We start from the raw sequence: 27,185 nt of genomic DNA, 5'->3' as shown, positions 1-27,185 counted from the left end.
TTGCCTTCTTTTAGTTTAAACCACATAGTCTTTGTCCTACTGCAAAAGGCCCTGCTAAAGAGCCCCATCCTTCATATAGATCCCTAACACTGGAGAGCTGTAAACAGGAATGAAAAATCTACCCAATTTCAAGCTGCTAGGCCAGTTCAAGATCCCCCACCTTCCCTATGTAATTATCTGATCAGGCAGGGGAAATAGGGCTTCCCTTTGTTGTGGTGGCTTTGTGACTCCAAAAATCTGAAACAAACTCCTGAGGCATCGTGGAAACAAGATTGGAAGGAATCTGTCTGGAGAGTCCTGGATAGCAGGACATCACTAAAAGGCAATCCTCTTTTTCTTCCACCCCCACAGGTTGCTAAAGGAAGAGGAAAAATCAGTTTTCATATAAGGAACACATCCCTCTTGATAAGTTTTATAATATTAAGGAAGGGTGAGGGGGACTATTATATGCCCTCTCAGTCTGATTCAATGTTTTCTTCCTTAAAATCTCTTACAGTTTCTTTTCCATTCATAATGATCCCATTGCTACGCATTTTTCCCACCAAGAAACAAAAGGAACTGAATGGATTTTTTATCCAAACCATAAAAAATGCAATTGTCTACAGACACCAGCAAGATGCAGCTGAGGTAAGACTATTTCTATGATAAATATATGGATAAGCAAATGTTTTGAGAAAAAACTAGAAGTGGCATAAGCCTCTGTTTGAAAAACAAACTGAATATCTTTGAACATTCAAAGTATTTTAATGATGATTTGATTAATTTTTAGCTTCATGTACCAACAGGCAGAATTGGTAACACATTCCAATATTGCTTATCTTAGTATTTCTCTTCAAGTAAGGATGTGAAAAGGTTACATCTGGGATGACTTCTTAGCCTGGTTTCTAGAACCAGAAGAAAGGACTCAAGACTGTGGAATTTCTTCTCACCCAAAAGTCGTGTGTCATGTCTACACTACTTTTCTTCAAGGACCAGAGAAAAAGAAGCCCCCACTGAGTGCTTCAACCCAGTCTCTGCCTAAGAGCTGGGGCAGGTTTTCACAGTGTCTTGTGACAGTTCCTCCTGCTTTGGAGCATGGGAAGAACCTGAATGTCTGGTTAGAGCAGTCACCTGATGCTGAGATGGATAAATGGAAAGGTAGTAAATACCACCTGAAGTGTGCAAACAAATGGCTGCCCACTGTTAGCAAATCATTTGTTACCTCTTTTTTTGGACATAAGGAACTCTGAGGAGGTTTTTTGTGTTTGTTTCTAATCACTCTTGTTTTATGAAGTCTGTGAAGGCACATACATTTTTATGAAAGTCTCTCTATTTTTGGTATATGAAGCATTTGGAACGTAGGCCTGTGCTTTGGGTCTATGATACAAAAGTTCTTCTTTTGTCCAAAAAAGCAAGCATGAAAGGAAATTAAATCCCAAGATTTCATTAAATTTCATTTTATTTTTCCTTTCTTATCCTTTCTTTCCACTGAGTTTTATTTCATTTCATTTCATTCCTTGTCATTTCATTCCTCTCATGTTATGAAATCCCAAGATTTCATTTAATTTCATTTTGTTATGTTTCATGTAATTTCATTTTTTAATTTCATTTCATTTCATTTCATTCTTTGATTTGGCATGTCATTTCTTTTCACGAAATGAAAACTCATTTTCTGAAAGGACATGAAATCATGAGATTTCATCTAATTCCATTTTCCTATATTTCCTTTAATTTATTTTAATTTCTTTTAATTTAACTTCATTTCATTTCCTTTCATTTCTTAACTTTTCAATGTAATTTTCATTCATTCATGAAATCCCAAGATTTCATTTCATTTCTTTGTTTCATTTAATTTATTTTAATGTTTTTAAAATTTAATTTCCCTTTATTCCATGATGTTTCATTTAATTCTAATATTTGATTTTTCATTTTATTTCCTTTCATGAAATGAAAATACATTTCATGAAAAGAAATGAAATCTTGAGATTTCATTTAATTTCATTTCTTTAAGTTTTCTTTCATTTATTTTCATATTTTTTGATTTTTTTTTTCATTTCGCTTCATTTCCTTTTATTGCGTGAAGTTTCATTCCTTTTCTTTTCGTGAAGGAATATGGATGTGCAGTGAGAAACAAAGAATATCGGTGAAAATTCCATTTTTAGGTAACTGAGACAAATTTTTGCATAACAATTGGCATGAAACACAACATCCACATGAAGGAAGCCGTTAATATTGTAACAGCAAAGGTGAGAATGGATTCTCCCAACTTATTCTCACAGCTTCACCTCATGGAAGCCACTTTTCAGGGTAAAATAGATTTTGGTTTACCCTACATTACTTCCAGGATACATTTAAAAATAACATTTATATTCACACATATTGCTGCTCTTTGACTTTCTGCAGCGATATCTCACTTCAACATTTGTTGCAGTTTATCACATGCTGCTTGTTGGTCCTTCAGCCCACCTTCAGCAGTCTTTGTTTTTCTTTTCACCCAAAAGATGGTAAGCACCACTGACTGGCCACAAATAAGTCATGATTCATAAACGTGGTTCCTGGCCCAGGCTGAGTGCTGCAGGAATATTTTCTGGCAGTGATGATGTGTATAAACTGCTTGCAGGTACCTCATTTCTCCTGCATAGGTCCAGCATGAACTTCTAATGGCATACAGATGTGGCTGTAGGTGTGGACAGCTTTAAATCAGATTCATGCCAAAGGGGTCTGCATGGAAAGTCTATTCTGTGGATGAATTATGGAAGGATAAAAGGGACAATGAAACAACCTGATGTGGATTAAAAATGGTTGCTGTATTAACCATTATTAATGAAATGCAGTGTTTCTGTGGCTGTAGCACTGAGGGGATCAATCCTTCCACTGTGCTAGAGCTGGTCACTCCCTTGAACAAGGGAAAACACAGAAAAAGGCAAGATTGCAGTGAGAAGATCAGGATGCAGAAATCTGCATGATACAGCCTGTTTGCAGGTTAGAGTGGTTGATGGACCAGAGGCTTAAGGTTCTGTTGGGAGGGATATTGGGAGGTGCTGAAAGAGATAACACATGGCAGTAGCTGCCCAACACCAGGACAATGTGGAAGGAAGTGCAAGGTCCATGTTTGCCTCAGCAGTGTATGCACAGCTCCATGACTGCCTGGGGACCTGTCTGCTCACGGACTTTTGCTTAGTTTGCAAAACTGGCATATAGGAACTATTTCAAGTGCTAGGCTTTAGACACTTAGGGACAGATTTCTACAGGCAAATTAGGTCCCCTTTGCAGTTCAGGATCATTATTGTTCAAAAGTGACTGGAAAGTTTGGAGCTTTCTTTTTTCTCTTGTCACTGCCTGTCTTGTTGTAATGCTTTTAGAATTTTGAGTGTTTTAGGTTGGTGGCACATGAGTCTTGTTACAAATATAGGCAACTAATATTTGCCAGAGACATAAAAATGGTGTGTGAAACAGAACAAAATGCAGCTTTTTTTCAATTTAATGCAGAAATTAAATCTGTAGAGATTAGGTGCCCCAGATAGCCCTGCATGTGAAGGGGAATTGTCCTCTGTCCTAGGTCTCAAATGATGAAATGTACCCACTGAAACCAGTTGGAGTTTTGGCACTGAATTTTAATAAGGCCAAGATATAACTAGCAGCCACTGGTTCTTTGTGCTAATAATGAGAGCTATAAGCAAAGTTTTATGGTCTCCCTGAGGTGCATTAGGCCAATGGGTATTCCTTAGTTTGCCACATTCCTAGATGTTACATTGTGTGCATCTTTTACTCCCCATTGATTTTATCACCATTAAAAATGCTTTGGGATTCTTTTCTTGAGGGGAGGGGGTAGGGAGGATAAAAAAAGCCTTTGGAACAAACTGTAAAACAATGAAAAGCTCCACGACAGTGATTCAGCTAAAGCTTGTCTTCCTCTCATCTACAGCTAATGTGAACAAAGAATAAAGAAAGGCCAAAAAACAATGTGACAAGCAAAGTCAGCCTGTTATCATCCCTGTTCTATCAGTAAATGAAACAATGCTTCTGAATGCCTAAAGATAATCCCTTGGGTAGATAGTAATTTTACAGCCAGGTTTAGATCTAATAATATGCTTGCAGTTTATATGAGATCTGTGATGTCACTTTCTCTCATCCCATCAGTTAGTGGTGCAGATGTAATTTTAATTATATATTATCATTCTGTGGTCACTCAAATAATTTTAGTCCTGGATATTCCACTCATTTGGCTTATGTACAAAAACATTTAATGCTTGTGCTTTAGAAATTTTAATACATTACATTTATTCATGGATTCAAATTATTGTAAAAGGCTTTTCCCACTATTTACAGAAGAGCAAATTTACCCTGCTCAGAAGAAACAGCACAAATTTAATGCACCACTTAACACCTACTTTAAAGAATCCAGCAAGATTTAAATGTTCAAATACCTTTCCCTGATTATCTGCCCAGGTTTAAATTTTTCCCTCAGGCTAAATGTTTCCAAAGACAGGGCAGATAGGCTATTTGTTTACGTCAATAAATGATACTTTGATAGATTTTCATTTAATAATCTGGTATGCAAATTGTTTTTGTGTTAGAGTCATTTTTATATCCTGTCATAGCTCAGTTCTTAACCTGCGGGTTTCTTTTAAATTATGATGTCTAGATCATAGGAGTCTTTCATAGTCCTCAAAACTGAGACTCCTTTCTAAAACTGTGGGTTGAAACTAAGCTCCCTGTCAGCACATGAAGGTCCAGAGTTTCATCTGTAATCCGTAATAAAAACTACATTACCAGTAATGTAACAATTTAAGGCTATTGCAAAACATTATTTTTTGAAAATCACAACAGATCTGTGAGAAAATCCACTAATGAAAATACACATCCTTTAACAAGTAGAAGTGGAGAATTCATAGAGGCTTCAACACACTCGTTTGCTATTTCCTGTTTTTTCCAGTCATACTGTCTGCTGTGAATGCATAATTCAAGGTCACATAATTCATGCCAGGCCAGTAGTGATCTGATTTTGTTTCTTATGACCATCAGCTGCTTCTTGATGTTCTCAAGCCAATTTGGAACGAGAGGGTGGCAAAGCACAGGCAAGTATCACCAGAACCATTCACTGGCATTTGCTGTTCAGTCAGTCTGGCTGGAGTCTTAGGGACTACTTGAGTGCTTTTAATGCAGATGCAGAGCAGACAGAAGGAACAGGAGAAGTGTGAAGGCTGTGCTTCTGTGAGCCATGCTTCCCTTTGAGCCCCGTGATGTAAAGCCACACAGAAGCTGCACACTGGTGTCAGTCCTGGTGATGATTTGGCCTTTTTTTAATTGGTGTGGCTCTGGGATGCTCTGTAGTCTGCTGTGCCAGGTGTAGAACAAAAGAGGTTGTCCTATGGTCAACAACTGCAACCTCCTCCAGTTTTCCCTGCTTTCCATCCTCATTCCTAGCCAATCTTTTCCTTGATCACCAGTAGCTACAGGCAGTGTCTGCTTTTCCCAGGCTGCCCATACACCTAGGCAGGCATGAGAGATTCCTAGAGAGTGGAAGTCCTTTGGTTTTTCAGCATCAGCCATGGGAGCCTAAAAGGGTCAAAAAACTGAATTTTCAGTAACTCAGAAAGTAAGGTATTTAAATACTTGCTAAGGGGGGTGGACTTCTCTTTCTCTGTGGAATAGCAACTGAAATGTGTTATAAAGAAGAGGTATCTTTTAGTATGTTTCTGGGAAATTATGGTTGGGTTAGATTTTTAATCTCTGGAACACTGACTCCCAGGGGAAAACATGCAATGATCTCCCCTATAGGGAAGAGGGACATGTGCGTGTGTACCTGCATTCTGGTGGATAAGCGACAATCTGAAAACCTAATTACTGTGACACTGTTCTTTTCTCTTCCTTCCCCATTAGTTCCCTGGAGTCTTTCCTTTTCATGAACTAATGAACTATTTTATTCAAGAGCTGCTTGAAATGAGTTGAGCAGAGGTAATCCTCCTGAAAAAGTCTGATCCTCTCCTTGTCAAGGGAAAACTATACAATTACAAAGAAAAGTTAGTTAAAAATTTGCTAAATACTATGTACATTCCAGGAGCTGTGTGTGTGTTTGAACTGTGTAAATGCAGTACAGATGTTTAAAAGTAAATATTTTTCTACAGAAACAGCAGATGAGAGGATTAGACACCTTCTAACAGTGTGCACTATTCTTGCCCTTATAGAAAACCAAGCTAAATTTGTTTGTGTTAGAAAGCAGGTGGTGTTCATTTAAGGATACACATTATATGGCAATATTAAATAATCTATTTCTATTGATTAATAAAGTCAGCAAAACAAAGGAGCAGTCTGGTCCTTTTGTTTTTCTAATTCTGTTGGAAGGATTCTCTTCTTCTGGGCTGTTCTCACAGTTTGATCATCCCATTATCCACTGCCTTTGTCAGGTGGAAGTGTGGACTTTCCAGAAAGGTAAATGTGTGTTTTAAAGATATAGAGGAAATTTGGGCTAAATGTGAACACAGTTCTCAAATCTCTATTTCTGCTGCTTTTAGCAGAAGGGTATGAGTGCTCTAGAATAAAAAACCTTAAAAAATCTTTTGAACATTAAATCTGGTGTCTGTGCTAGGGCAGCATACAGTGATTCTGAGGAAAAAAAATGAGTAGCATTACATTAAAAGGAATTTTATTTATTCGCCTTCTTTTAAAAGCCATTTGCTTGCTGTTTAAATTGCCTTTCTTCCTTCCCATATTTGAAGAAAATTTTTAAATTTTTTTTTTTAATTTTATTTTTTTTAAATTTTTTTAAAGATGTAATGAGTTTTATAACTTTCTCAGGGTTTCTGAAGTGGGTATTTAAATATAATAAAACCACAAAGCTTTGAATGGAAATGAACTTGAGGTCCCTATTACTTTTGGGCACCTGTTGAAATTTCTTGATCACCCTGTTGTTATCTTTCCAAGGAGGAACTGCAGGCTTACCGAATATGATCTTTGGGCTTCAGGCCTGGGCTGAAGTTTCTGTCTGAGGTTTTTTCATCATGAAATGCAGCTCTGCAGTCTCTCTGCTCAAAAGAGATCAAGGACAGAATAAGTAACGAGAGTGGTAGCTTTCTTGCTTCCCCGAGATGTGCAGGAAGAGTTTTGCATTACTGCTGCATCAGTCCCAGTTCTACAGCTCAGAAAATTTGTGAGCCACAAGAAGTAAGCAAATACCTGCTTGGCTACCTGCTGCCAGCAAGCACAAGCAGGTTTGCCTGCTATTGCTCATCCTTTGCTCTAATGCACCGTTTTACTGTCTCCTTGGTTATGGCTTAGGGTGCTTCATGGACTCTGGACAAGGTATAGGTGTCAGGTATATATTGTCTGCCCCACTGCAGCAAACCCTGCACCAACCCTAACAATACAACCTTGACATCTGTGATTCTTTCTCTGATGCCTCCACCTCTCTCCACTCCATTTTGGTCTTTCTCAACCACTGCAGTGAATCTTCACTTCAGGAGGTGTCAGGAGTGATGTCCCTGTCTGATATTTCACACATCCCACCTCAGCTACACTCTGAGATTCAAAGTGCCATCATGCACATGAGCCATCTCCATGACTTCTTGGAGCACTGCTCACGCAGAATCATTCAGATTATGACAGGCCTTTAAGTTCATAAAATCCAGCCCATTAACCCAGCGCTGTCATATCTACCACTAAACCATGTCCACCAAGTGCCACATCTACATGACTTTTACATACTTCCAGGGTTAGTAATTGAACCCCTTCCCTGGGCAGCATAGTCCAACAGCTGACCACCCTTTTAGCAAAAAGATTTTTACTAATATTCAAAGTCCTCCTTTGGCACAACTTGATGCCATTTCCTCTTGTTGTATTACTAGTGAAAAAAAGACCAACCTCTACCTAATGCCAACCTCCTTTCAGGTGATTGTAGAGAGTGATAAGGTTCCCTCTGAGCCTCGTTTTCTCTAGGCTAAATAACCCCAGCTCCTTCAGCTGCTCCTCATCAGACTGGTGCTCCAGACCCTTCCCCAGCTCCACTGCCCTTTTCTGGGCATGTTCCAGCACCTCAATGTCTTTCCTGTAGTGAGGGGCCCAAAACTGAACACAGCACTCAAGGTGCAGCCTCAGCAGTGCCAAGTACAGGCGATGACCATGCTTCAGTTTGCAAGAACATAGACCTGTGCTAATGGACAGAAATTAAATTGAAGCACCAGGGTGTTCATGGTGATTAATCTGGTTAAGTCTTTGCATATCCACGGTTGCCAAGAATCATCTTGTGGATAGTACCAGGAAAATGTGAGTATCTATGCAGGAAAAGTTAACTTCACTTTCTAAGAGATGTGTGGTGGAGTTCTGTCAGAGGGCCTTCAAAACAATTGCAAGTTTGGCTCTTTCTGGGCAGACCAGGGGAGGTTCAGATGCTCCCTGTAGCAGCATTAATCCACAGGAAGTCAGTAAGCCAACAAAGATGCCTTCAGAGGTGAAAGGAGGAAGGACTTAAATGTTCCTGTCAATAAGTTTCGTGTGTATTTTCCTCCTGTTTTCACCAGCCAGTGTGGGAAGTGAAGATGGACATTTGGCTTTCCCAATCTACAGCATATGAGAAACATCATTTATTTAAGAAAGGTGGGATCTTTAGCACTGAAAAAAGACTTTTTCATCTTGAGTAAAAAGAAATAAATTCACATGCTCAGTTGGTAATGTCAAGGATTTTAGTGACTTTTAAAAACTGTGTTTGCATGTTAAAATCATTTTCTTAAAATATTGTTTATTGAAAATCCAGGTCAAAACATAGCTTAAGAACTCTTCCAAATAATGTTTGCAGTAAAATTTCTCCGAAAAACTGAAGAGGAAAGAATTGAAAAGCAAACCTGCCTTTTTCAGTGAAGCCACCCCCATCACTGAAGGATAGATGAAAAGTCCTCTTTTTTTTTTTTTTTTTTTATTTTTATTTTTTTTCTTTCTTGGTGCTGGTTGTTGTGGCTATATCCTGTTTTTTCCTGTTTTTCTTCTTCTTGATACCGAAGGGCAGCTCTATTTTAGGTGTCCACTAAAATAAGGTGAGCAAGACCTCACTGTGCTTTGAAGGTAGGATCCAGAGAAAACTGGCCTTTGTCACTAGGTTTTGTGGTGGTGTGACCAGCACAGGCAAAAAAACAGAGGATAAGAAAGCAAAAGAAATTAGGTGGTTGCTCCTTATAAGGGCCTAGGTCTCTTGCTTCTCCTCTGCAGTGTAGACCTGGTCTACCTCATCATGAATTTTTTGCTTTACCCTCCTTTATGATCAAGAAGGGACCCTGTGCTTGCTATCCACAGTGAGGTTCAAACACTGCAAATCCTGTTTATGCCTGTGGTAATTCCCTGTAGGCAATAACGTCAGTGCTGGCCACTTGTCCCAGCCTGATCCTGTGCTAGTAATGAGTATTCGCAGCATGCATTTCAGTGTCTGATTAAATCTTTCTGAAAGGCCATCTGTTTGAGGAGGATGTGGCATTGGCTTTAATACTTTTTATACCTAGTACTCAGTGCTGCTCTTTCATGACCTTAGACATAAAGTTTGTCCCCTTGGTTGGTTAGCAACTTTCCCGATTCACTTATCAGAGAAAATAATTGAATCACGGCTGTCACAACCTGGTGGGTCACTGTATATATTTGGGGAAATGCTCCTGGGTGCTGAAGCCACAAAAATTTCATATACCTAATAAGACTTTGTTGTGTACAGGGCTCAAAGAAAGTTCTCTGTTTTTTGGAAGGGAGTAAAGTGCATCCAGCTGTCTTTGTTTTATAGCACTCAGAGTAGAATCTGATGTGGTCATATATCTATTGGTACATGCCAAGTCAGTAAGTAATCTGGCCCTTCTGCTGCATGTTTTCATCTCTGCAAAACAGCCAGTCTAAGTAGTGTTAAATCTGTCTTTCAGGGTCATCTTTCCTATAGGCTTGGAAGCACAGTTTTCCTTTGTGATTCTGTTGCCATAAAACAAACCTTGCCCAGCCTATCTTTTCCTGCTTCCTGTCATTTGTTTTCCTTCATGGTATGCTCTCAGTATTCACCCCTTCAGCTGATAGGGAAAACTGGTACCCTGAGGTTGTGCACATTCCCTTTCTTAAGTTATTTGTCTCTCATACTTCATATCTTCTTTATGTTACCTTTACAGTGTGCTCCCACAAATTTCTCAGAAGATTCTACTTGAGTTCTCTGAAAGTCCTTCCTTTTCCTGCTTCATCTGTGATCTGGGTGTGGGGTTTTGAAACCAGCAATCAAAAGGAATCTTGCATTAAATTAAATAATCTGGAAATTAACTTTCTGCACAGCAGACTAGTGGTCTTTAATGCCAGGGTGGGACATAAGATCTAATCTTTGTTTACACAGTCATTTTTTTGTTTTTATTTATTCTTGATCTCAATCTGCAAGGGGTCTATTGACTGGGACTAGGAATTTCATATATTAATTTTACCTTGCTGTTCAGAGCAATAGCATGTTTGGGTACTTTCCCACTACAAGGAGGCTTTCCTCTGACACGTGTAACTAGAGCATAGCATCTAAATTCTTAATTTAGAAAAAATCACAGGTTTACTGACCTAATTGCAGTTAACAGAGCTTTCCCTTGCTCTTGTTGGCTTTAAAAATTTCAGTTTTGTCTTTCACATTTCATCCTTTTTTTCTATCTATTATATTCTGTTGGTTCACCATTCTTCCTTCCTGAGTCACCTCCAGAACTAGATGTGGGGTTTGCAGCAGTTGTAGTATTAGTAGGTGATCTTTGAATTTGTCTCTTAGTCTCTCTGTGTCTCTGTTTGCCTCTGTTTGACCTCTCTCAGCCCCATGCACTGCCTTCTCTTTGCAATACGGTATGACCTTTACTGAAGCAGTTATGAAAAAGCTGTTCCATGATATTTCATTCTTGTTCAACCATCTTGTCCATCTTTTGGTGTGTTTTGATCTCTGGAGGTCTTTTCCTTGATCTGTCTCAGCTGTTGCCATCTACTTTGTACTCCTTTGATATTTCTTCCTTTTCTCTCCTGTCTACTTACCTTAGCAGATCCATACTCCTACTTATAAGAGGCACTGTCAGTCCGTCTTGCCAGCAGGAGAACTGTTTAAGTGGCCAGCATTAGGATGCCAAGTGCATGAAGTTGCTGTTCTTTTGTGGTGACGAGTTGTTCTGACCATATCTGTGCACAAAGGCAATCAGCTTTTCTTTGCTGGGACAATTCTCTTCTTGCCACCGTGTCCAGGCAGCCCTAGGGACTGCCTCTCCCTGCCTGCTCCCACCTCCCCCCAGCCTTCTGGAGCCAGCAGAGCCAGAGGCTTTTGCTACACCCCATCTGCTCATGACCGTACCTGGATTTTGAGGAGAATTTAATATTAGAGTTACTTATTATGGAAAGCGACAGATTGTCTGTCACTGGTAACCTCGAGGAGAGGCTTCCTGAAATGTGCCCTCCATGTCAGCTGGCTACGAGGCGGGAATCCCTGCGTGGTGTTTTCCGCCTGCCTTTTGTTAAGAGCAGCCTGAACGGTGGTGGAGATTCCTCTCCTTCCCTAAAATCCACCCAGAAAATCCTGTGTCTGTGGCAGTCAGTGCTGCCTTGTCCTGGCTTCACAGCCTGCGAGTGTTCAGGGCTCTCTCCTCTTCCTTCACAGCATCTACCCTTCATTTTTCCCTCCCGCTGGGATAAGCAAGCTATATCTAAGGGAGACAGAGACTAAAGGGGAGCTGAGCACCTCCTTTCTCTCCTCAACAGAAATTTACACTTTTTAATAATGTAATCTCAATTAAAAACATACCAATTAAAATGGGCTTTTTAGTAGCTCTCTGGGGAGAGGGAGCTATAATTCACATTAAAATGTAAAGCTTCAGAAGCAGGGAGAGCTAGGTGCATTGCAAGTGCCCGAATATTCAGTGATTTTAATTACAGTGGAAACTTGATAAATTGCTTTGTGCCACAATCCATTATTAACAGCTTAATGAATATCACTGCTGCCTCTTTTAAACTGCTCCACGGTGAAAATGATTGTCAGTATTCCAGTTGTGAACTCTGATTTTTTGGCATGCCTGTATATTTGTCCCTTAAAGAGAGAGAAGGCGGGTGAAAGTCTACAGGCTTGGCTTTGGGGCTGGGTAAGTTCTGCTGGCTGCAGTGTCCTGGGAGAGAGAGACAAGTGGAAAGATGGAGCTTTGGTGTTTCACCACAATTGGGACTGGCCAGGGTTTAAATCCACTCCAGGCAGTTTAAGAGCAATGTCTTTGAGCATGCAAAGAGCCAAAGAGGGATCACCAGGTGATACCTTTACACATGCTGTTTCTCTGCATTACACACATCAAGGATAGAGGGCTGCTTGGGGTGTCAGGGCTAAAGGAGAGCAACAGTGTCACAGCCTCATGGTCAAGCATGCTGCTGCTGCTGAGCTTATTTTGGAGCAAGCAAGAGGCCAGTTGGTTTGAATTTTCCAGGTTTGAGTCAGAGAAGAGCTGATTTGAGGCATGGAATTAGGCAAGTCCTTTTGGAATGCTGAAATGAGACCAGTGATTGTGCTCAGCTTTGGACAGGGATGAAACAGTTATTTTTTTCTTGATGGTTATTTTGGCTGTAATTGTGCTAATGTTATGATGTTACATATTTATATGTGTATTTGTAGTAAAATAGTGTTTTCCCCCCACTTCTCAAGGCAGTTTAATATTTCAAGGATAAAGGTTATTATTAGGAGTGATATTATTTTAGATGCTAACAGCAGACGTAGGGGCCTTATACTTGTGTCCCATTGAAGTGTTAAATCATGGGAATTTAAACAGCAATGGTCTGGCTTCTGTGCAATTTATTATTTATTATTTATTGTGGGTGTTCTGTTTTCTGTTGATCATGTGGTTGGATCATTGGACCAGAGGGTCATAATCCCAAAGTTGGGTTACTGCCAGGTTTTGACAGGATCTTGCAAGATCTGACTGAGATGCAGGATAGATCTCAGGACAGAAATAACTGGAAACTTCTAATTCAGAGAAGTCACAACTACCTATATGGGGAAAACATGTTTTTTCTGAATATCTTGGGAGTTTTTATTCTAATTATGTTTTTCTGTAAAACAACAAAAATGTATTCACTTTCACTGTCTCAGAAATGTTAACATTACTCATGATGATGTTAACTTGCACCCTGCAAATTACACAGAACTCTTCTGGGTCATTATATCGATAATTACACGCAGGATTTTATTTTTTTCTTGTGAAAAATCTTTTGTTGACAGACTAGTAATGATGCCTGTAAGTTCCTTAAGTATTGCTCAGTCAGGGATATGTAAGATGTGGGAGATATTCTCATATTTTAGGGGAGAAAGACAGCTTGTATTTGGTGTGCTGTTAATGTTTCTATAGTTGTATTTTTTATTTTTTTTAGTTTGACTTTAGGAATCATTCCAGGCTGTAATTTTTCATGCATCCCTGTGCTGGGAGAGGACAAAGTGGCAGGCAGTAATATAAAATGTCACCTAATTTTTCTTTTGTTCTTTAATTCACGCACACGTGCTTCTTCTGTGTGTTTATCAGTGTGCACAAAATGCCTATATTTGCAAGATAATAGCTGTGTAAATATTAGAAAGTCATATTGAAACTCTATGAAGGAAAGGAGAGCAGGGGAGAATCCTTCCTGCTGCTGAGGAGCCATCTATTGGATAAAACCCATAACTGAACCGAGCATCCATGAAACTGTGGAGGATAACACAGTTTGTTATTGGTCACTGGTTAGCTGAAAATAATCCTTTCCTTCCCAGTGCTTTCACCCACTGTGTCAGAAACCTGTACCCCTTCATGCACACAAGTCATGAGAGTCAGATATAGATGTGATTATGTACTTTAGGTAAAAGCCAGTTTAATATAGCTGAAAATCCGGGATAAATCCTAATGTAGGGTACAGGTGTGATCATGAATGGATAAGTTGGCAGTAGGATTGCCTGCCAGCAGTGGAGAGCAGTTGCTTGAAGAAGTGATAAAGACAATTTTTCCCCCCATATTGCTAATACAGAATATAAATAACATAGACTGTACTTTATTTATTTTTTTTTAGTAGTTCATGCCATTTATGTCAGTCACAAAACCATGATCAGCTTAGTTAAAAGAAAAAATTCTTTTGGTTGCCTGAAATTACTTAAGGACATCACAAAACCAAATAATGAGGTGTTCCTTCCCTCAAATTCAATCTATATATTGTGTGATGCAGAAAGAAAGGATCTTGAACAAGCTCTGGGTAGAGATGAGGGATGGCAGGATGTGAGCAGTAAATTCCCCTCATGGCCCCAAAGTGTCCTGATGGCTCTTCAAAGTGAGTGGTGGGGCTTTGCAAGAATGATAAAAGGAGCATATGGGGCAGGAAGAACAAAGAGTAAGAAAGAAATAATGAGATTCCTGTGCATTTTCTTGAATGTCAGACAGCTGCTAAAACAAGAAATCATTATTAATCAGGAATTAAATTTAAGCAAATGAAATTGTATTTTGTGGCAAGTAGAAAGGGACAGAGGGCTGCCTGCAACAGCAGCCTTTAGTCAGCAATCTGAGTCAGTAGAGGGTCAAGCTTCTGGGTGTCAGACACAGCCTAAAACATTCCCTTCCTGCATCCTCCCTTCCTCATTCAAATAGCAGAGGGAAAGAGTGTCAGATGGTTTATTGGGAGGCCAGATGAGCTTTGGGAGAGGCTGCATGCATGCAGTGTGAAGTAGGGTGGACAGCTTGCTGCTGGTTTGGGGATGGGTGCCTGCTCCTCATGCTGGCATGCATAGCAAGGCCTGGCCTGAGCGATTCTTGCCCCCATCACTCAGTTATTTCTTTTCTTGTCTTCCCACACTGTGTGTTCTGATAATGTCACTCCTCCCCCTTCAAGCAGAAAACATGTGTGGGGCAGGAGAAGCTCAGCTACCACACACACAAATCCAGTATTTATTGGTTGCACTGCAATAATGCCAGGAGTCATTATCAGAGTGGTGTTATCCTAAATGTTTTGCAAATACAGAACGAGGAGGTTGCTGTCCACTGATATTTGCTGCCAATGTCTCTTGCTCACCACAATGCAGAGGCTGGGAAAGCTGGATGGGACTCTCCACCCGCTGAATTTTGGACTGCATTCTGATCCTTCCCAAGTGTGCGTGCGATGGAGGGAGCTGTGCTGGTTATGCTGTTGTGCTGTGATGGGGGCTGACACTGCCAACCCAGTGTGGCAGAGCTGCCAAGCAGCTGCCACAAACTCATGACACTTCCTTGCCATTAGACAGAATAGAATAGTGAAAAACTTAGTGCTTGTCTTAGATACCTGGACCTGGTACTAGGGGGAAACTCCCCAGATTCAGAGACAATGACCATTGGAGGTGTAAATAGACCTGGCTGCATTCAGTCCCTAGATTTTACACTGAACAGCTACAGGGAGGGTTTCCAGCTCTCAAAGCAAGCTGTGGGTTTCTTTGTGGACCCACACTGTTAATGAAACAACCAAATAGGGGTGTTATCTCGTTTTTTCCCCACCCATAACTGTGGTATCTCTATATCCTTCATATCACTTCAGCCAAGTCTGGCTTTTGGCTAGTATCTTAAAACCAGTCTGCTCCTGAAAGAGTTGTCACCACCTGTATTAAGATTGTATCAACTACAAACAGTTCTTTCTCTTTGCTCACTAACAGTTAGATCTGAAATTCAAATTGAAGAAGGAGGCTGCTGTCTTTCAAGACCTGAGCCACTTGCAGCGGTATAAACTGAGGGGAGATGGGTCACTAGCAAAATCTTGGTTTTAAGAATTCCCTTTAGCTGTATTTTTAGGTTGATTTAGGCTTAATCCCTCTCTATGCTATTAATGATTTTGCTTTAACTTTGCATTTTGAAGGCCAGAAAGGTGCAAAACTTTTGACAAAGAAACCACTAGTATGTGTGGACTCTTCTCCCTTGTGAATGGAGGCACTACTCTGAAAATAATTTTGTATTTTTCAGCAGTTTGATTTTTTTATGCTATCAGCATACTTTATTGAAGATACATTTAAAATATATATGTACACATTATGGATGTGGGAGGTGAAATCTAATGATTTACAATATCTGTGGTGACTCACTGCAGAAGGGGAAACCTCTGCAGTGACGGAAAAGGTCCAGTGCTGGGGTGGACTGCCTGGGGACGCTGTGGGAAGTCAGGGTTTGCTGAGATTTTAAGAACAGGTTAGACAAACAGCTGTCAGTGCTGGTTTGGCTGATGTTGCCTTGTGGCAAGGGGACGAAGCAGATAACTTGCTGAGTTCCTTCCAGGGCTCCTTCTGCTCTATGATGATGCTTTTGCCTTAAACTCTTTGAGTCTGTGTAAATCTGTTTTTATCCTAGGTCTTAAATGGTTTTCTGAGATCATCATTAGCTTCCCTTCACGGTGTTTTATAAGATTTGATGTCTGTTGTACTGATTTTCCTCATGGAGAAGCTGCACCAGCTATAACTGTGCTTTACAGGCAAGAAAGGGAGCACAGCTTAAAGCATCTCAGCTCTTGTGGAAGGGCAGTGCTTTAACCAGTAAAACATACTGGCCACTTTGCAGGTTTAGTGGCAAACTCAGCCAATAAAATCCATATCATAGTCTAATTCAGGCTTACTCTGGGATTTATTTTTATTTTTTTAGAAGAGCATTGATCACATGGAGAAGTTATGTTTTGTTGCCATGTTTAACCCTTTCTGTTGTCAGGTGCCTTCATCTATTTGCTGAAGAGCCTGCCCCTCCTGGGGGCAGCTTTCATTTTGCCTTTTTGCAACATTATTGTACTGATACATTTCTTTGAAGTAGCAAGCAAAGGCATTGCTGTGGCTTCTGACATCAAATGCAGTGTTATTGAATGCTCACAGAGTTCTCTTATAGATGTGGACTACTGTCAAAATACTTCCTTACAAAATTAGCGATGATAATATAAGAAAATATCAAGTCCAAAGTTATACAAAATGTTCTCAGTTTGGGGTTTTATTATAAGCACTAAGATCAGATCAGACTGGCAGATGGCTACTCCACTTTCCAAATCAGCACCCAGTGAATTTTTCTTTTTTGCTTTAAATTTAGTCATTCTTTAAATGCAAGTTATATTGCTTTGTAAGACCTGCCTGCCCTCAGACACTTGGCCCATTCACAGTAAAACCATTGCAGTGTTTTCCTCTGATGATATTAACAAATGCAAACAAAAGGGTTTTATCTGCCAAACTGAAAAGTCTCCCAGCCACTCTTGAGCAATGGCCGTATCCTGCAGTCCAACAGAGTCCAGGTCCTTCCAGAGCTGAGCATCACCTGTGAGAGCATCATGTCCTCAACCTTCAGACACACAAGTTTGAGGGCCTCTCATTTGATTTGAGCTTCTGTGTTCAAACACAAGGCAAAAGGACACTCTTTCTGGAATGTTTTGGAATTGGATATACTGGCAGAGAAACTGGCTTTTTTTTGTGATTTTGTTGAGAAACCAAATGAAGCCTGCAAGTGTTAGAGGTTGAATCTGATCCTTTCAAAGAAGTTTGGCAAAATTATAGTTTTAGTGGGACTGCATTTTGTGCTTCTTCTTCAAAATGATCTGGGTAACTACTGCAGTGTTTTATTGGTAACTTCAGGGTGATACAAGTTTGTCTCCCCTAGAAAGATGGTTGCCAAATCAAGCTTATGAAAAGCTTCCTGGAGATACATTGACATAACAGTGTTTGTAGAATAATATATGAAATAATATGAGATATGAGCTTTCTACCTGATAGATAAGGATTATGAAATCTATCTTTTTTCCTTTTTGAATGAGAGCATTTGAGAAAGACCAGGAGGGTCTGTACAGTTTATTGTGATTGGTGTTATGTTAGCAGCATCACAGTTGCATGACTTGTACACCATAGCAAGTGCTTTACAGACTACTGACCAATTATGTAATTTATTTTGATTTCTCAACTCATCATAAAGTAGATTTTTGAGTTTCTGGGCTCCTTTGAACTCAAAATGCAGATCTGAACTATCAGAGCGGTACAAAATTTGAGTATAATTTGCAGGAAACATGATTGAAATTAAAACATTAAGAACTAAAATTCAAAGTGATATATATTTGGTAGTTTTCCTTAAGTATTTTTTTTTACTGCAGCTTGCAGAGAAGTTAAACAGCTTAATCTCTCTCCCCAAAGCCTTAATCTCTCTAACAAGGGTCCCCTGGATCCCCAAAGCATGGTGAATTTGCCAGGAGGTCAGCTGGCATGTCAGTCTTAGATACGAAACCACAACTCCCTGTTTAGGATGGTGAGAGCTGGAGTCCTGCCTGCCAAGCCTCTTGCATCCTGTGAGAAAAGTCATGCTGCATCTCGTGTGTGAGCAGTACATCTCTCTTCTTCTGACAGCTGTAAAACTTAAAGCTGTGATTTGAGGAGGGGAGGTGGATTCTGGCGGCCTGGCCTTCCCCGGCACCGCGCGCGTCTATTCTTCCAGCGCGCCGCTCGTTACGCCTCTGTGCAGAGCGATTTCTCTGCATGGCCAGGTGATGTTTAAGGAGACTAATGAGAGGAATGATACGGCCCAGAACACTGGTGTCAGGAAATATATTGCAAGGTGTCTATCTTGAGGAAGCTGTAAGCGGGGCTTGTCTTATTATATATTTCAAAGGGGATGTCTGTGTCACCACCAAATTAGACATTCACCCTGTCCCACACCACATTCAGATTATATATTTTTTGTTCAAATTGTAGCTTTCCATTCAATTATCATTGGCTTAATGGCAGGGTCTGCGTTGTACAGGGGCAAATCAAGTGTCCATCGCATTAGCACGCCATTCTTTTGTGGCAGGAATTTGTTTCTGAGGCCATTGTATCGTAACTATGCAAGCGTCAGAGGACAGGATGGAGGCTATTATGGGCTTCTGCTTTTTGTGAGGAAAATCAAACAAATGTCCCTGATGGAAAAAGGAAACCAGCAGCTGGATGTGATGACCAAAGAATGTTTTTGTGCAGTGGCACTGTAAGTACTTGGTCTGTTGTCAAACTGAAAAAAAAATATGCCTTTTTTAATGTGTTTTTTTTTTTTCCTTCTGCTGTCAACTGAAGTGGAGAAACCCCCCCTGTGAATTTTCATGAGATGCCTTTTCCTTTATTCTAGCACTTAACAATCCAATTATATTTGGGTTTATGCTAGTATTTGCCTCTATTGCCATTGTTAGGTTTTGGAATCAGAGCGATTTTTCCATCCTGATGGTGCGGAAAAAAATATGTTTCATTATGACTTGTTATAACCCTGGAAATCTTTTTCTCTCGCTTGGGTTGATGATGATTTTTTTATGTGGCACTCTGTACTGATGCCTAAAGTGAAGTAGAATAAAGCATAAGGAAGAGAAGCTTTGCTGAAATATTGCTTCTTCCACTGTGGAGAATTATCTTGGAAGAAAGCTTGCTTCTCTCTAATGTTATGCTTTTTTCCCCCCTATTATTCAAGTTGTTTTTACAAATGAATGTTGTTTTTGCAAGGTTTGTTTATGAAGGCATTGCTCTTAGCAGCCCCTGCTCACCTGTGAGCAAATTACATGGCACAGATCAGGTATCCAGTTGTTTCTGGGTAGGATGACCTTAAAAACAGATCCTGCAACAAGACAAGCTTTTAAATTCCTAACCAAATATATTATGTGAGTAATAAAAAGAGCTCCTCAAAATGGCCACAGAGGCATTTCAGAGCACATTCCTGGGAATATTCACTTGTGCTAGTATTCATTAAGTTTGCTTTCAGCAAAAATTCTCATGAATGAAATTTTATTCAGTAGTCATTATGATTATTACTTTGCTATCACAGCAATAACCCAGTGCTTTGTAAAAGGCCAGGACCTGATTTTGTTTAAGGCTGGAGAAACATCTTACAGGGTCTCCAGAGAGTGTATTGTCTAAATATAAGACCAGGCTCGTCTAACAGCTCATGACTGGGAACAGCAAACCCTTAGAGGGCAATGGGTTTGTTTACAAGAAAATTCACGGCTAGAGAAGGATGGATGCAGAACCGTAGAAAATGTTACACCTTTTGAGCTGCAGGAGGCTAACAGTGCTACAACTCCACTGAATAGGAATGTAATTATACATTTTTATGTTATGAAGGTAGTTTAGGTGATGGTGGCTAGTCTTGCAGATAAAGAGACTGTCTCTACAGTTGCGGTTCATTGCTACTTTGAATTGGTTTATCCACACACTAATGAACACACTGGAAGAGGACTCTCTTGGTTTTGGGGTCTGTTTGCTTGTTTTTTGTTGGTTTTTGGTTTTTTTTGTTTTTAATTTTAAAAATGGCCTAATAAAAATGCATATACCAGTGAAATCCCTGAAGCAAAGGCTATGCTAAAGAGTTGGACTCTGAGTTGTGCAATACATGAACTCCCATGACATGAATAAACTTCTCCTTCCTGGAAAAATTAAACGAGATTTTCAGCTATTCACAGCTGAAGTCTACATGAACTCTTACTTCCTCCAATCTACAGGAACATAATGGAGCAGAGGTATCCTATCATGCTGGTGGGAATTGTAAGTCTAGGCCTAAGGAAGTGTTTCCAGAGCTGCAGCTTATTTGCAGAGCACAACGTCTGTAACCTTTTTTTGTTCACCTACTGGTGGAAAAGCACGTCCTCCTGTGCCTTGGAGGTGATTCATCTGACTGGTGAATATGTGGAGTCCTTCAGCAGATGGTGACTGGCACTGGCTGCTATCTGGAGCATTGATTTTTGGGTGTACCAGAGTGAAAGATGCTCATGGGTACTAGGTCCATAATGGAAAGGTTTTCTGGGGTGGAGGGAAGGAGCTGTTAAAGAGGCACTGTGCCAATCCCCTGTGTTATTCAAACCCCAAAATAACTATTCCTCTCTGCCTGTAGATCAGTCAGAACAGTTTGTTGGCAGCAGAGCTAAGCACAGGACACTGAGTATTTCTTCGGTTTTCTTGTCTCACTGCTCTCTTTTCCCATGTCATGTGAAAAATAAATAATCTGATTAAGTCGTTTGACATTTATAATTAATTAGTTCTTCCTTACTCTTATTTTGTTTGCCTGTCCTTTTCTCTGGCCCTTCTTTTTTCTACTTTATCTATCAATCATCAGATCCAAGAAATCATTCAAATGTTTTGGGGTTTTTTAACAGATAAATACAGTTTACAGCATATTCTTATCTTTTGAAGGAAAGCTTGGTCCCTTCTTTTGTCCATCCCACTGCACATGTTGTCATGTTCTGGCACCGCAGTCACTTCTAAGTCCTTGAGCTATCATGTATTCTGTTGGTATTTGAGGAATTGAAAATCAATCACACAGCCTTATGGCTTAGGTTCAGCACAATTCTATTATGCCCACTCGCAAAAGTCAATTCAAACCTTTTGGGCTATATTTCAAAGCCTAATCAAGCTTGCTGTCTGCCCTGGTTTGGAGTCAGCTCACTCCTGGCCATAGGTTTGCTTATTAGAGCTTTTGTGTCAGAAACTAGTGTAAAAAAGCGGTTCTCATAACACTAGAATTATTCAGTGGGCATTTTGCAAAGGCAAACCACCCAAACAAGCTTTGTCGTAGGGGAATGCTTACTGTTTTAATATGGTTCTACAAATACATTTTTTAAAAATTGTTAAAAAAAGAGGCTATCTTGGTACAAGTGTTCATAACTGTACTTTCTCATGAAAAGATGTCCCAATTTACTGAGATTAGATTTCAGCCCTGTCACGCTAAGCTGGTACAGAAAGTATTGTAGATGCAACCCTGAACTTAGATGGTGAGTTCCATGCCTTGGACCATATGAGCAAACGAGGATGGTGCTTCCAAGAAGATGGAGCAACTCCTCCAAGCATGATTTGTGCTGCCTCCATCTGGCAGGGGCACATGGGGCCTGCATGTACAGTGTCTGTGTCAATCCCCTGATTCCCAGCAAGTGCCAAGAATTCAGCCTAAGAATAAAATAAGCTCTGTGTAGAGCTGGCCATTAGCGATCCTCTGTGAAGGATACATAGCGTACCTGTTGTGAATTGGGGGAGATCAGTCTCATCTCACTGGGAAGAAAGCAATGACAGGCTGTTAGTTGTGGCATTTCCAGCTGATTTATAGAAGCCTCCTCTTTTGGTGAAATGCTGGTGGCCATTCTGTGGAAGCCAAGCATGCACTATAAATAGGATGAAGCTCTCTGCTTCCATCCCCCATGGAAGACATTGCTCTGTGACCCATCCTTCATGTTCCCTGTCCTGCTGTGTTCTGCAGAGGCGCAGAGATTTTCTCCAGTGGATGCTCGACGCCTGCGACTCAGCCGACTCCCTGGCAGCCGGGTGCTGGGATGTGCCCGGCCCATCTGCCGCTCTCAGACAGGATGAAGCGCCTCCGGCTGGCACGGCCCCATCTGAAAAGGCTCAGAAGATGCTAACAGAGGATGAGATAGCAGGCCAGGCTTTCCTGTTCCTGATCGCTGGGTATGAGACCACCACGAGCACGCTGTCCTTCACCACCTACTTGCTGGCCACCAACCCAGAATGCCAGGAGAAGGTGCTTTGGGAGGTCGATGAGTTCTTCGCAAAACATGTGAGTATGATATGCTGGTCTGGGGCTTTGTGCAGGGAACAAGGCAATGTAAATGGATTAACATGAGAGATGGCGTAGAAACTTGGTGTCATAGGGAATGCTTAACCTTAAAAAAAACATTACATTATTGCAATCAACCAGCTATTGTCAGGCTTTAAAATTGCATATTTCTATTTTTTCCTCTTGTACAAATGCTTCTATTGTTTTTGTGGTCAATTTTATTTGCTAATCTTTATAGTAACATAAATAGTGTTCTTGCAAATAATAAACTTCAAAGTTTTGTTTTAAATCTTTTTTTTCTTTTTTTTATATTTAGCAGCAGAATATATGTGTAAGCTTAAAAAAAATCATGGTATCTAATTCTCTTATACTGTGTTCAAATTACTTCTCTTTTACTATCTGCATTTGCCAAGGGCATTTTTGTTTCTGGGAGCTGGAGTTATTTACTTGTTTCATTCATATGTGGCAGGCCTAATTGTGCCCTCTTGTCTGGTGAGTTCAGCTGACTTTTTTAAGGCCTGCCAAGATGTGAAGGTGCAACTTGGCCTGGAGTATGGGCAGTTTACTGGGTAATGCTGGGGGCAGAGTTGCACACAGAAGCCACTACTATGCAGGCCCAAGGAAAACATGGTTAATTTCCTCATCAATTCCTGAAAGCTGGCAGCCTAGGAAACCAAAGGGAAATTGCTGGAAGAGATATCCAATAGGATAGGTGTGTGATGCCATTCATATCTCTCTACAGATGGGGATGTGAAATAGTAAACATTTCTGTGAAATTGTGTAGAAATCAGAGTTCAATCAGTCATTAGTGTGGTTCCTTAAGGATATTCCATATGGGGTGTCCATGCATATGGCCATGTCTACATGAACAAGTAGTGTGCTCATGTAGGCACAGATTCATCATCCAGCACAGCTGGTAGTGGGGGCTCTTGGATACACACTCTGTGCACCTCAGAGGTTTATTCTTAGTTAAAGTCTAGCTCTGTGTGTACCAGATTTCCTTTAGCAGTTGGTCTGGTCCAGTTCCAGTTAAAGGAGGCCTTGCTGTGCACTTGAGGACTGCAGTGGGTGTGATTCTGATTCAAGCTGGAGAACAAAATGGACCCTGGCTTGTATATGGTCTCACTGAGCTGCCACTCACTATTAGTAATGTTTCAATAATGATCAAATTCAAATGCTTAATTCTTGACTTTCTTGGTTCTCTATGAATATTTTGCTAATAATTTCAGCTTTTGCACTATCTAGGAGAGGTTATGAAGCTGGGGACACTTGTGGCAGAGAAGTCAGTGCAGAGAGTTGGCACTCAAATGAATTTCTGCTCTGTACAAAGTCTGTGTGGGTGCCTCAACTCAAAATGGTGTCCTCATCCCAAACCGTGCTGTGCCATGTTCCATGATTGGAAGTACCTTTCAAATAACTTCTCTGTACTTTATGAGTTGTCAGGTTTAGCTTTAGATGGTTCCTATATGGCTGTATGGCCAAGGAGAAGAGAGGGAGAGAAGGATAACAATTCTTCTGCAGCCCCTGATAACAGGGAATTTGTAGATCTGATCTGTGCAGCCCCATCCTTCAAAAGATTTCCTTTTATACACAGTTCATGATTTGGCAGGGGGGTGGGAGGGGGCAATACACTGCTCAAGGAGCCCATCCCAGAATAAGGAAAAGAGTGTAGCAGTTCAGTCCCCTTAGTGACTGCAATTAACTACTTTTAGCCTAGAAAATGAGATCTATGTGAACGGTTTGCAAGTTATGGGAGCAGAAGCTATTTTGGAGCTGGGTATATATAGATGCTGTGTTCAGTTGTCATGCAAGAAAGAGGAAGGGAGGGGACACAGAAGCTACAGGCTCACAGTTAGTTATCAAGTCACTTGCTAAGAAATTTGATTAGGTTATTGCTTGTACTTAGCACATCAGCTTTGCTCTTATCAAGGTAATTTTCAGAAAGGAAGGGCTTTAGAGGGCCGAAATATGGGGAATGATACAGTCAGATTGTTTCGACATGTGGTGGAAGACTTTTGATTTTCAGATATGCAAGTATTAAGCACAGTACCCCCTTCAGCCAAATTTATACTCAGGTAATTATAAATACAAAATGCTCTCCACCACGTCCTGCTTCTGTCCTCCAACCATTTCAGGTGCCTGATGCTGCATGTTTTATTGCCCTAATCTGTGGTTTGGAGCTGCACTCTGATTTTTTACAGCAGCTGCTGTGTATCATCCTAGAGATGATTGTACTTTGGTGGTGGACAGAGTGATTTATATACTCATTTACCAAAGTTTATAAAGGCATGTGAGAGCCATCTGAGAAAAGGTGCTATAAATGACAGGCACAGTTCCAGCTTTTTGGCACACCAGTCAAAAACACAAAGCATGGTGACCTTGTAATAGTCAGTAGTGGAGCAAGGTTGGTCCATCTGGGCATACAGCAGTGTTTTGGTGGCTCTGGGTGTTGTACTTGAAGACACCCCTGCCTTTGATGTGATCCTTATTTGTCTGTCTTGCATGGTGGGTGTGTTGGGAAAGCATGAAGAGGATGGAGAAAGCTGGAGGCACTGCTGTGCTAGAGATCCCTGGGTAGGCATGGTGCAGACTCCTGCAGTGTGGTGCAGAGATACAAAGCTGGGTGCTGGAAGTGTCTGGTCCAGTGCTGGGAGTCAGATACCCCGAGGAGAGACAGGACCATGCTGTCCACCTCTGTTGTGTCCAGCCAAATTTTCTTCAGAGCTGTCTTGGGAGATCTCACTGCCCATTTCCACCACACAACCTGAATACACTGTGGAGATGGCACTTCCAGGCAAGTGTTCTCAGAAAACAGTGTCTGAGTGAGTCATGGGTTGTCATCTTTTTCTTTGTACCTCCAGGACCATCCTCATCTGCTTGCTAAAAAGGACTTTTTAGGTCTTTTCTTGATAGGTAGCTCAGTGTAGAGGCTTCATGGTGTCTCTTTCCCTCAAAGTGAGAAGAGGCACCTGGCCCATTTTAGAGTCTGGCAAGTAGGAGAAGCCTCTAATCTCAGTTATTGTAGAGGGCAGGACATTACCCCCTCACCTCTGTCTGGGTCATCAGAGTGTAGGGAAAGGGGGTACAGAGCTTTTAATCTCTGGGGAAGCAGAGAGACAAAGTACTGACTTGCCTACTTGCCACCATACACTGCATCTTCCTATACTACTTCTGAATCCCTGTGTGTGCTCCAACTGTAGTGGAAAAGACAAGCATAATTCATCTAATACACAAATAAAAATTCAAATTATAGAGACTTTGACCTGACCCTCTTCATAAATCCCTTGGGAGTATAGTGTGTGCTCTGTGAAGGGCAATCTGCTAAAAATAAGATGCACCTATTTGCTGCAAGCTTGTTGCTGGGTGTGCAGCTTGCTTTGATTCCATGAAAGCAAAATAAACAAGATGAAAAGGGAGTTAAATATGAACTAGTGGGGGCAGGACGCCTACCGCTGTGTCTGTATAAAATAATATTACTTTCTGCAGAGACCACAGATCTGGGACAGCAGAGAGGGGTCAGATCCTCAGATGGGTTAAACTGGTGCATGTTTGGTATTAGTACAGGTATGGTGATGTGCATCAGCTGAGAACCAAGCCTGGTATATACCAGTAAAGGAGGGCGTGGGAAAAAAAAAGAAAGGCTGCTATTTCAAGACCAGATTATTTTTACAGCATTTGCGGCTAACCCTGAACTGTCAGAGGCTATACAGTTGTGAAAGAGATGTTTTTTATCCACATTCACCAAGTGAGAAAGAATGTACCCATGGTGTTCACCCTCTCCATTTCAGTCAAAAATGATCCCTGTGCAGAGTTTTTAAAGAGCCCTTCACAAGACATATTTAGGAACAGTTTCTGCTCATGTGACTGATTATTTTATCAATGTAAAAGCAAGTCGTTTTTTGTTTGTGTGTGTGTGCTTTGCAAAATCATAGCAAGCCTGGAGCACACGTTCCTTTTGAGCAGAAAAACACTTGCTTCTGAGTGCCACTGTGTGCTGTGAGCTTCTCTGTGTGTTATGTCCTAAGCCCCAGAGCTTAGGGCATGAGAAATTCCATCTTCATGCTGGGGATTCCCTTAATGTGAGGCCTCTCGTTTTTACCTCTATTCCCATTTTAGCATTTAAGTGTCTCTCTCCCTTCCTTCTCCCTGCTCTCAAGCCTGAATCATTCACAATTATAAACTATTTTTTTGTTGTTGTTTTACTGGACTGAATAATTTTAGACAGGAAGAGTAGTGGCACAAAACAGAGTGCAAAAACATAGGTGATCAAGCTAACTTATTATTAACAAATAAGAAGTTATTTGTTACCCTGAGGTGAAATGTGGTGAGTGGCTGTAGGTATGTACTCCTGATCTGTTGCAAAGTAAACACATCAGGTTAAACCAGTGAAACTAGGTAATTTTCTTGAGGCAGGGGGAAAGCTTGCATGCTTGGGGCAGCTAAGGAGAGCAAAAGAGGTATGAGAATGATCTTCTCTGTCTCAATGCAATAAAGAAATCCATACTTGATGGTGCAGAGCATAGAAAAGCCTGGAGCAAGAGCTCCCTGAATTCTAATTTCACCTTCAGGAATAATTTACTGCATATTCTCAGTAATAGACAACCAAGCCCTGCATTAACAAACGGGCAGACTTAATGCTGCAAGTTTTGGGGATTTTTAGCTCATATCGATAAACACCTGTTGTTACTAAAAGTACCACAGGAAAAAGTTGCA

The 27,185-nt window shown here is 40.7% G+C and overlaps 1 protein-coding gene and 1 long non-coding RNA gene across 3 annotated transcripts in view; one reads left to right on the top strand and one right to left on the bottom strand.

The window, feature by feature from the left end:
* Positions 1–27,185, top strand: part of TBXAS1 (thromboxane A synthase 1) — a 237,160-nt gene that overhangs the window by 149,085 nt on the left and 60,890 nt on the right. Inside the window, exons 9-10 of the mRNA XM_086884738.1 lie at positions 497–627; positions 22,158–22,472. Of these exons, the coding sequence (XP_086740864.1) occupies positions 497–627; positions 22,158–22,472 (446 nt within the window). The remainder of the gene's footprint in view (positions 1–496; positions 628–22,157; positions 22,473–27,185) is intronic.
* LOC147653648 (uncharacterized) lies at positions 3,091–7,893 on the bottom strand. Of its 2 annotated transcripts, none has more exons than XR_015285624.1 (3): positions 7,840–7,893; positions 6,922–7,004; positions 3,091–5,538 (listed from the first exon to the last, which is right to left on the bottom strand). It is a non-coding gene; the product is annotated as an uncharacterized LOC147653648 (long non-coding RNA). The 2 variants fall into 2 exon arrangements; XR_015285625.1 differs by having other exon boundaries at positions 4,230–5,538; positions 7,846–7,893.

This window comes from Cyanistes caeruleus, chromosome 4, assembly GCF_971803275.1.
Source record: "Cyanistes caeruleus chromosome 4, bCyaCae1.hap1.1, whole genome shotgun sequence".
In the NCBI taxonomy this organism is placed as follows: domain Eukaryota; kingdom Metazoa; phylum Chordata; class Aves; order Passeriformes; family Paridae; genus Cyanistes; species Cyanistes caeruleus.
The sequence above is the reverse complement of the archived record's forward strand: the minus strand, read 5'-3'. Positions and strand labels throughout refer to the sequence as shown.